Here is a 10684-nt window from a genome sequence, read left to right as displayed (position 1 = left end):
AACTTTTGGAGCAAAAATTAATATAAGACTTGGTCTTATTTTCGGGGAAACATGGTAGCTCTGGTTTAATAAACACAGCTCCAAATAACTTAAAGGAATAAAACGCTTTATTTTAAAAATTCATATATGCTGCAAATGAAAACTGTCCATTTATTAAGCAATCACAGTTTCAAGAATTATATAAAACATGAGAACACTTGTTCATACACTTTTAGAGCAAAACTGCCTATTCAGTTGCACTGTCTGTATGATGATGACATGTAAGTGCCACTGCCGTAGTTTTTCAAGACTTGCTCAAGAAACAAGTTTCTGATCCACAGAAGTAGATCATGCAGGTTAACGCAGATATCAGCTGGAGAAGTTTCTGTCAACTGTTACATTTAATGTCCTCTCCCTGATTAAGAGAAAATGAAAGTATTAAGGGTATAGAAAAATGAATCTTAAATAGTACCATCACCCAAATCTCAAGTTTATCATCAGCACTAGTTCTTGTAATGTTTAGCAAACCTACTTTACCCAATTTACCTGTCATTCATATTACAACATTTTATTTTTCAAATTAAAAATACAGCAAAATAAATTAGAAGTAGGTGACAAAAATTCAAAGGGAAAAGCAAGGAAAAGTGACATAAAACGAAACTATACAGTAGGTTAGAACAAACAACACCATGGTGTTCTACTTACTTGCAGGCAAATAGAAATAAACTTTTAAATGATAAGACAATACCAGGTCTGGAAATTCAGTATTTAAAGATCTTTTCCACACTCACCTCTGAAACCACCGCCGCCTCCTCTTCCTCCTCTGAAGCCCCCACCTCTACCTCCTCCTCCTCTTGCACCTCTAAAACCACCTGAAGATCAAGGAGACATTGATTAAATAACAGCAGTCTATCAGATTCTGATAAGCCTACAAATATCAACACCATTCTTACAATTATAAAGAATAAATACACACATTATTTCATCTCACAGAATTATTTAAAAGATAAAAATGGAGAAACTGTAGTAACTTCCCAGTTGAGCAGCAGGCTAAAACCCTATATTACTTTAAAGTAACCAATGTTACTTGAAAGTTGGATTTAGCCCTACTGTTAATGTATGAGTGCCTTAGCTTTTGGTTATGGTCAATTCTCTTTTGACTGAACAAAGGCTTTTATGCTAAGAACAAGGGTAGCTGATATGGTGGTTTCACTTGGGGACTGCTACAATAAACACAACATTCGGGGTGAATGGGGCTGTATATGGACCGTGACTGACACACACATTGACGAGCCCTGAAATTCTAAACTTTTAAAGTGTTTTTCTATTATCCAACACATATCGACTTCCTATTTCAGTCTTCACTTTTACATATTTTGGGGGCTAACTTTGTAAGGAAAGATGAATTATAAAAGGAGAAATTGTAAAAGGAAACAAACATACATTTCCAAAATACTGGTATAAAAATATAAAGGTCTAAAAAAAATAGAGCTGCGAATTTTTTAATGTTACGTATGAGACTAAATATACCATAAGAAAGAGGGGACTCTCCCTTCATTAAATTCTCAAAGGGGTACTCCCAAAAATAGTTAAGAAAGAAATATGTTCAGATCTGTTAAGACAGTATCTCCTAGGTACCTAGACCCCAAAAAAGTACATTTGTGGAGTGAAATGATAATTGAGAGAGGCAAAGGTAAAAACAGAGTTCTCTCTTTTCTGACCCAGTAACAGAAGCTTTCCAATCCCAATTCTCAACTCCTCTTCCTTACACTTTGGCTCTGCCCGTCATCTGGTCACCCACCCACCACACCATTCACAGATGTAAGCACGCCCAGCCCTGCTCATCACCTACTGCCCACAATGAAGAATGCACCAAAGCTCTGGGGAAATATGTCAAAATACTGAACTCAAAGCAATAATTTATTGGTAATGGTCTTTGACATGACATTAGAAGATGTAGATTTTATTTCTGGGCTGCCAATTGTTTGATTAGGGCAACTTTTGTAAGCCTCCATTTCCTCATCCATAAAATAAGGATAGCACCTGCCCTGAAAGGTTTTGCTGACTCTTAAGAGAATACTTGGATATTAAGAGAATACACGACCAGCTCTCAGTACATAATCAACACTCAATGACACTAAATTCAGTTACAATCTTATACTTCATAAAATGCCCAACAAAATATGAATAACCCAAAGAGATGAAATCCCTCAATTTTATACTTCATTAGATTTTTCTTTTTAAATAAGTTATGAAACTAAGTATTACTATGGCAATCTGCCAAGATTTGAAAATAGCTTTACAAAATAAACAAACATAAAGGAGGTTTGCCTTTACACAGTTTAATTGTACTACAGAATGAGCTGCAACTTTAAAATCTCATTAGAAAATTTTCCCCACAAGTAACTTACCGCCTCGACCACCTCTGCCAACTCCTCCTCTGCCTCCTCCTCGACCGCCCCTGCCACCGCCTCTTGGAGGTCCCTTCTCACCTGGAGGTCGAGGTAAAAACCTCTGCAGTGGCAGCAGCTTGTATGGGTCTATATAGAACTGGAAGTATAACAGAAACAATTAGTGTAATGACTTGGGGGGTAGTATAGTGTAATCATGAGAACCTACACACTAAACTCAAAACTGCCTGGGTTCAAATCCCAACCCTACGACATACTCCTGTGTAGCCCTGGGCAAGGACTTAGCTTCTTTATGCCTTAGTTTTCTGATCTGTAAAATCAAGGTTATAAAGTACGTACCTCACATAGTCCTTGTGAGGCTCAAAAAAGTAATGTATACAAAGCACTTAAACTTGGGCACAAGATAAGCATTATATGCAAATAAATAAAAACCGAGGCCAATTCAATCTCATTTCTCCTTAGAAATAAATAATGCCTTCCAAAAATTAACCACATTTTCACTCAACAGAACTACCAAAAGAAAAAAGAAACTATTAAAATTTAGCGTTAAAATCCAAAATAAAGCATTGACTCACTATTTCAAGACTTTACTAAAGAATCAAATCAGTAACTTCTTACTCAACATAGAAAGTAATGAAGGATTTGTAGAAACTAAACCCACTTTATATTTAAGGTTAAAGACGACATTTTTCACAATAGTGATATATAATGGGGTATATTTCATAATTTTACACAAAACACACGAGGGTTTCAAACCTATAATGTATTACTTATAACAAGATGTCTGACTGTCTCTTTAGCTATCACCTTATCACTCCTGTGCCCTTCAGAGCACATTCTCTCAAAAATATCGACTAGCTCTGCACTGTCCAATGTAGCAACCACTAGCCACATGTGGCTATTTAGATTTAAATTAACAATTAAAAATTCAGTTCCTGAGTCACACAAGCCACATTTCAGGTGCACAAAAGCTACAAATGGCTAGTGACTACTGTATTCAGCGGAAATTTCCATCACCACAGAAAATTCAATTGGGGCTGGCCCGGTGGCTCAGGTGATTGGAGATCTGTGCTCCTAACTCCGAGATCGCTGGTTTAAATCCCACATGGGCCAATGAGCTGCACTCCTTACAGCTAAGATTGTGAACATCAGCTCTCCCCAGAACTGGGCTGCTGTGAGCAGCCGGAGGTTGGTGTGAGCTGCCATGGGCTACCTTGTGCCAGCATGAGTGGCCGGCAGCCAGCGTGAGCTGCCGTGGGCTGCTGAGTGCTGCCGTGGGCTACCACATGCCAGCGTGTGGCCAGCAGCCATCGTGAGCTGCTGTGTGCTGCTGTGTGCTGCCATGAGTGGGTAGCAGCCAGCGTGAGTGGCCGGCAGCCGGCGAGAGCTGCTGTGAGCAGCCCCGACCGACAACTGGTGACCGACTGCCTCAGCTGGCAGGAGCACAAGGCTCATAATACCAGCATGGGCCAGAGAGCTGTGGCCTACACAACTAGACTGAGAAACAACGGCTTGAACTGGAGTGGGGGTGGGGAGGAAGAAAATTCGATTGGACAGCATTGGTCTAGAAACTATTATAATAATCTAATCTGCATAGCGACGGTCAGAATTTGAACAGTGGATATAGAAACAAGGAGCGGTACAATGTACCAATTTAGCATCTGTGATTTAAACACACACACACTCACACACACACAATAAATCCTCAAATAAATAATACTGTGAGCAAAGGCAGGCATCAGATCAAATGTAAGTGGCTACTACAGGCAAATTCTTTTTTTCAGGTCACCAAATGAGAAGCCTGGCTCTTCGGCCCACCAGAAGCAGTGCAAGCTCCCACTGGGTACTTGTCAGGGTTTTTATAGCCAGGCACCATCTGCTAGCAACAAGGCAGTGTTCCCATCTCATCTCCTATTCCAGCTGGCTTCTGGGCCCACCAGTCCATTGGCTCCAGGACCTGTTGCCCTCCATGTTGCTAAATCCAATGAAACAGCTTGCAACAGCATTTTGCCAAAGTTGAGCACTTGTGAAAACCATTTTTATGACACTCTCCTAGATGCCTTGTCCTTTATTGGCAGTTACTTCTCTGTCTCCACTAACAGATGTGTAAATTTAGGAGTTGCCCCAAAGCTCTTTTCCTCTCATTCTTTCTTCCTAGACTGTATCATATACTGTCTGTACAATGACAACTTCCCAATTCTATCTCTAGTCCACTCTTCTTTTGAGCTCCTACGTGAATATCTCACAAATTCTTCAAACTCATTATGTCCAAAGCTGAACTCATTCTCTTCCCCCAATTCCCTTCTTCTCCAGTGTTGCCCATTTCCATGAATGGTGGTGATGCCATCCACAAACATGCTGAAATCAGACAATCCGAAAGATGGTGATATTACTTCAACTGCAACAGCTCATCAATTACCAACACCTATACTACTTTCTCTCTCTGTCATAAATCAACCATTTTTACCCATTTCCACTGTCACAGTCCTAGTCCAAAGTATCTCTTCCAGGACTAATGCAGCAGCCTCCAACCTGGCCCCTTTACATACAGTATTGACTCTTTCCCAAGGTGCTTTTATTTTTCCAATGATCTTTTTAAGTATAAATTTAATCACATGTATTCTAATATTTAAATACAAAACTAAAACTAAAGTCTAAACTCTTTCCCACGACCTTAAGTAATCTAGCCCCTACCTGCCTCTCTAGTCTTAATTCACAACTTTCCCACTCCTCAGAAATGTTCAATGTCCAAACTATACCTCCACCTTTTTCAGATCCTTCAAGTGGCTACCGTCTCAGAGACTTGCACACAGTTTTCTCCACTTGTAATGCCCTTCCTGCTCCTCTCTGACTATTGCAGGGGTCCCAAGTGCTAGCCTAACTGTATTAAAGTTATCCAGCTTTCCTTTTCAAAACTGAATCCTGGTCCCTACCTAAGACCTAGTGAGTCAAATTTCCAGATGTGGGACCCAGAAATATATCTTAAAACCTCCTCCAGATAATTCTGATGGGCAGCCAGGTTTGGGAATAACTACTAGGCAACTTTCAGGTCTGAGCTCCAAGCTCACTTCCTCAGAAAGCCAATACACTAAATTCGGTCCCAATACTAACATTTCCATAGGAACCTGTATTTCTCCCATAGCATGTATTATATTACTCAAATATTTGTGAAATCATTTAATATCTGACTTCTCCCAAATAATGTAAGTTCTATAATTTAATGTTTTACTTAGAATGTTTGATCATGCAAGGCTTTTCAATATGAGAGTTTTACATAAACTATAAAACATACTCTAGCAGTTACAGAATTTGCTAATATGACAAAGAATACTTTCTGAAAGCCTGTATTAAATAAATACTCTAGAAGACAAGTTCAGTGGTTGAAGTATAGAATATCTCAATTTAAGAGGTTCCCTGGTGATATACTGTGGGAGTTTCAAGTGCCCCAACCAGGACTGCCCTGAGGTAGGTCGTTCACTTATAAAACCAAGGATCCTAGTTATCATAAGCTTAACTCACCTTCTGCAGTTTTTTAAAGGAAGATGCCTTCATGTTTTCTGACAATTTAACTGAAAAATACTATTCATTTTATTAAGGAAAAAGCAGTTAAGATCAAAGAAAGTAACCTTCTGAATTCATGTGTAATTTTAAAAATAACAAGGTTAGAATAAATGGAAATGTTTAGGAAAAGTAAGAAATGAGTTTCTAAGAGGAAGTTAAGATTGTTTTAAAACTTCCAATTCCTGGGCCTCGGGTGGTTGGAGCGCCGTGCCCCTAATGCTGAGGTCGCCGGTTTGATCCCCACATGAGCCAGTGAGCTGTGCCCTCTACAGCTAAGATTGTGAACAGCTCTCCCTGGAGCTAGACTGCGGTGAAAAGCCAGAAGTTGGCGTGCGCCGCTGTCTAGGTAGCAATGTGGGGGGAAAAAAAATTAAATCCATTTAAAAAACAAAAACAAAAAAACCCTTCTAATTCCATCAGTGGCACCACCATACCCAAAAAGCAAAGTACCTCAATCCTGCAGCATTTATCCAAATGGCAGTCATTTCTAAAACCTTCCCCAAAGGGCCTATCCTTTCAATATATTATATATGGAAATACATTCTCCTCTCCTGATTCTCCCTTATGGTCCAATCTTAGCAATACTCTGTCTAATTTAATGAAACAAGTTAATTTAATCAATACTTAGCTCCAGAAAAAGCAAATAGTAACTTTTCAATGAGATCACTAAGCCTTCCAATCATAAAGGATACAAAATCTCTAAGTTGTCCAAATATTTCATCCACTTTTCCAATTTGTTCTTTGTTTTCTAAATAAACTGGAGCATTGAAATAAGGCACCTTATTTTCATCTGTGGTACATTTACAAACTATGTCATCTTCACAGGGATGCAGGAACTCTCCTAATACTGAAATAGGACAAGAAAACATCAAAATTAAAACAATTTCAAATGATACTGAGCAACCTCTTCTGGAAGCTTCCTTCTTGGTTACCTGGGATTTCACCTATTCTGTTCTTAGAGACAGAAAAGCCTTCCTGCGTTCCTACACCAACTCCACAACATACTGGCTACGTGACCTGGGATTAAGGGTCTCACCTTCTCTCTGCTTCACTGTCCTCATCCTTAACATAGGGCTAATAACTGTTCCAACACCTACTATATAGTACGGTGAGGAGTAAGTGCAATAAATGCCAAGTGCTTAGAAAAGTGCCTGGCACATTGAGACCACTGAACCTATAAGTTATTTTATTATAGTAACAACATTATTTGAATAAACACTATGTTACACTTTACTCTCTATTCCTCCTTCTCCCCAATCCCTAACTATAAAATGAGTCTTTGTTGTTTTCCTGTCTTTTTTCTCCCCTTTTATACCTTCCCATTACCACCTCTTCACCAATGACTCTTCAATATTTTTCAGGAAAGTCTGGAATCTCAAAATAACTACATTTATTTCTGACTGACACTCACCCCAAACTACAATACTCATCACATTCCTGCAAAACCACTTTCCATCCCTATCACCCAGGATCAAAACCTGGAACCTTTTAATAATTTCAACTATTAGCCAAATTCTTCTGAGTTTGTTTCCACGGAAATCTCTCTCATCTAACCCTTCCTTTTTCTTCTCACTTTCACCATGCTCTCAATGCTTCCCTCATGCATGGACTGTTGCAATGGCTTGGGAGTTAGGACCTTTGACTGTCATCATTACCCTCCTCAAACCTTGTTGCATACTGAGCCAACCTAGTCTTCATATTATTTGACTATGTTAATCCTTTCTCCTTTTGATATAGGCTTCTACTGTCAAATCTGTCTCACTTTCCATGGCTTCCATCTCACTCATTGATAATTACTCCAAAACTACTCAAATTAGGTCTTTTTCTTGACTTCCCCTCTGTAGTTTCCCTTCTAAGCAATTTTTTCTCACTTCTCTTACTTGCTAGTAATCGAAAACCTGGGCTTTGGACTCAGAAAACTTGCTTTGTATCTCAAATATATCATTCACTGATTGAACACTTATTCCTAACTATGACCATAGCAAAGAAACTTAACTCTGAATCAGTTTTCTTACCTGTAAAATGGGGGCAGTAAGGGTAAGCATACATTATTACCTATTTAATATCTTCCTTTCAGCCCAAACTCGAGTTCCACCCCGACGATGCAGTGTCCTTCAGCTTCCTTATTCTCTCCCTTACTTGCCACAGCAGGATTGCAAGTCAGTTTACAGCATCTCCACAGATTTGACTCCCAACCAAGCAGCAACCGCCTATGGGAGTTGCTGGATCTTACAGCACCTGACTCCCAGTCAAACTTACTGGTAACACAAACCCACCACCTCCGCACCCCACCCCTACCCCATTCTACTCCCCGACCCCAAGCAGGCTAAGCTTTGAAGCCGACATACAAACTACATGTTCTGGAGGTCCTAGGTCTTGGCCTTTGTTAAAGCCTCCGCGGCCACCCCCTCGTCCAAATCCTCCTCTGCCGCCGCCGCCGCCTCTGAAATTGCCGCCGCCGCCTCTGAAATTACCGCCGCCTCCACCTCGGAAGTGATTGTTGTTGCTGCTGCCGCCGCGATTAAAGCCGCCACCTCCACCACCTCTGTGAAAGCCTCCACGACCTCCGCCTCGAAAAGACATGCTCGCTCCTACCTGGAGAGAAAAACAGAGTGTGCCTTTTGGTCACTGTAGCCTCTGGGTACATCACCTAACCCCTCTGGGCCGCGGTCAGAACACCCTAACAAAGAACAGTAATAATAAAAGCAACCCTGACACCTAACCCGCGGCCAAGCCGCCGGCGACGAACCCTAAGGGCGAGTGAGTGTCACCTCCCGCCCCATAGTCCTCTGAGCGCCCCTCACCAGCCTCGTCCCCTAGCAGGCAGCAAGGTCTTCACGGCGCCGTCCCTTCCTTCCCTCCTCTCCCTCCCGCAGCTGGGTTCCGCGTCCCGCATGCCCGGGTCCGCATTCTCCTTACTGCCACTTACCGGCGCCACGTGCACCTCAGGCCCCGGCGCGCACACCCACCCGCCCGGTACTTCCGCCGCACGCGACACTCCTCGGCCACCGTACCGGCACACAGCGGAGGCGGGGGAAAGACCAAACACTCGAATAACTTTTTTATAAAAACAAAACAAAAACAGTTACCGGCGGAACCAGCGACCTGTCACCTTTCCAAAACAGCCTTCAACGCTGGAAGAGTTGCAATAATAGCTAACGTCAACCACTGCCTTATGACAGTTAGGGCGATTTGCTTACCAAGGAGCCGAGGAAGTGACGTATAATTGCGGCGTCCGTTGCGTCACGGTGTTGCAGGAAGTGCCGCCGCGGTGTTGCCCTGGGAGACGTCCCGGGTGAGAGACCCGGCCCCTCTGGCGGCGGCCCCGCGGGGGCCTAGTGCGCGCCGACTGGCCTGCATCCTTGCTTTTCAGGCTGCGCGATGACCCTGCCCGCTCATCAGCTCGTTGCCAGCTCCAGCCCACATCCAAGGAGCTTTGAACCGTGCTCTGGCCAGAGGTGGATGTGGTCGCGGCGAAACTCAGTGGGAGGGCTCGTCTGCATTCTTGCGAGTCGCTTTTTCCGTGTTTTTGGAACTACGCGTGATGATGCGCTGAACGTCCTATGGTTTCACTAGTTCAAGGAAGGAATAAGTGCGCGCGCGCGTACTTTTAAAGAAACTGTGTTATCTGATAGAAAGCCAAACCGTATTTTTATCTTTTGTAGCGGGATAGTTTATTCATTTGTCAAGTAGGTTTTACGCACCGCCGGGCTGTACACGGTCTATACTACAAGCCTCTCACCCCTTCTTGCTTCAAGCCCTTGATAGCTGACTTCAGCTTCTGCTGAAACTTCTTCCGAAGAAAGTTAATGCCCTCCTATTTATTAAATTTGGTTGGTCTGTTTTACACCCGAATTTTCTGAGACCTTACCTTTGTATCGGACACAGTCGACCTCCTCTGAAAGTGTGAGGGTTGGTATTTCAGAGGGTTATTTTGATCTTGAAAGAACTTTTCAAATTTAATTATGGGGATGGTAGGGATCACAATACGCCTTCTACACTTAAGTATAAGCTGCTTGAGAAAGTACCTAGCAGTCCTCCATATTAAAAGGAATTTGATATATGTACTTTCACTCAGATTTGATCAATTTACTTTAAATTCCATACATCGTACAGGTAGAATTATTCGTAACTGTCCCGCTCTATTTTGCTTGTGTCATTTAACAGTAACATTTACATTCAGTGTTTTTCTCCATTTAGTGTTCCACTGTTATCTTCAACTCACTGATGAAACCATTGAACTTTTATGGGACTTGCAAGATTACCTGGTGCTCCTTTATTTTACATGAAAGGAACTGACATTCAAAGAAATGAAGTAACTTCCCCAGCTAATCAGAGGGACAACCTAGAACTTCGTATTCTCACAGTCTGTAGTCCTTTTCTGCTCCCCCCCCCTCTTCCCAAATTGTTCATCATTCCAGTTCTGTTTGTCCTCATGGTAGCATAATACTTTTGGTTTCTGAATCTTTGGACTCAGACTTTTGCTCACTCTCCTCTATCCATTATCGCCATCCCCTCCTCAGCCTTGCTTGCAATCTCTTTTATCCAGCGCTATCAATGTCTATTAATTCCTTCTAAGGTAGCTTTCTACTGTCATTAGAGGCCTCCTGTTGTCACTACTATACTTTCTTCTGTTATTCCTACCCTAAGTCACCCAATATATAATCTACAAGAATTAAAAGTAGAGAAATAATAGCAGTGAACTACAACTTCTCACATTCTGAGCATCTTTA

At 41.8% G+C, this 10684-nt stretch overlaps 1 protein-coding gene across 6 annotated transcripts; it reads right to left on the bottom strand.

The window, feature by feature from the left end:
• Positions 1–89: 89 nt before the first annotated feature.
• On the bottom strand, positions 90–9494 carry GAR1 (GAR1 ribonucleoprotein). 6 transcript variants are annotated; one of them, XM_019741904.3, is made up of 8 exons: positions 9152–9494; positions 8881–9008; positions 8300–8546; positions 6644–6798; positions 5910–5969; positions 2391–2529; positions 771–851; positions 90–394 (listed from the first exon to the last, which is right to left on the bottom strand). In XM_019741904.3, exons 3-8 carry the CDS (start codon positions 8532–8534, stop codon positions 381–383), a joined length of 684 nt encoding a protein of 227 aa, XP_019597463.1. In that variant the 5' UTR covers positions 8535–8546; positions 8881–9008; positions 9152–9494; the 3' UTR covers positions 90–380. The 6 variants fall into 6 exon arrangements, with proteins under 6 accessions (XP_019597463.1, XP_019597469.1, XP_019597466.1 ...); XM_019741910.3 differs by lacking the exon at positions 8881–9008; XM_019741907.3 differs by lacking the exon at positions 8881–9008 and having other exon boundaries at positions 9041–9163.
• Positions 9495–10684: the final 1190 nt, after the last annotated feature.

Source organism: Rhinolophus sinicus, chromosome 1, assembly GCF_057876585.1.
Source record: "Rhinolophus sinicus isolate RSI-liver-muscle chromosome 1, RSI-T2T, whole genome shotgun sequence".
Classification (NCBI taxonomy): Eukaryota; Metazoa; Chordata; class Mammalia; order Chiroptera; family Rhinolophidae; genus Rhinolophus; species Rhinolophus sinicus.
This window is presented reverse-complemented; position numbering and strand designations above follow the sequence as displayed.

Bases quoted from the DNA above. Each gene is read 5' to 3' on its own strand.
- GAR1 (XM_019741904.3), bottom strand. From the start codon at position 8,534: ATGTCTTTTCGAGGCGGAGGTCGTGGAGGCTTTCACAGAGGTGGTGGA. The intron at 2,530-5,909 runs GTGAGTTAAGCT...TTATACTTCCAG, and splicing joins CCTTTAAAAAACTGCAGAAG to TTCTATATAGACCCATACAA. The intron at 852-2,390 runs GTAAGTTACTTG...CTTGATCTTCAG, and splicing joins TGGCAGAGGTGGTCGAGGCG to GTGGTTTTAGAGGTGCAAGA.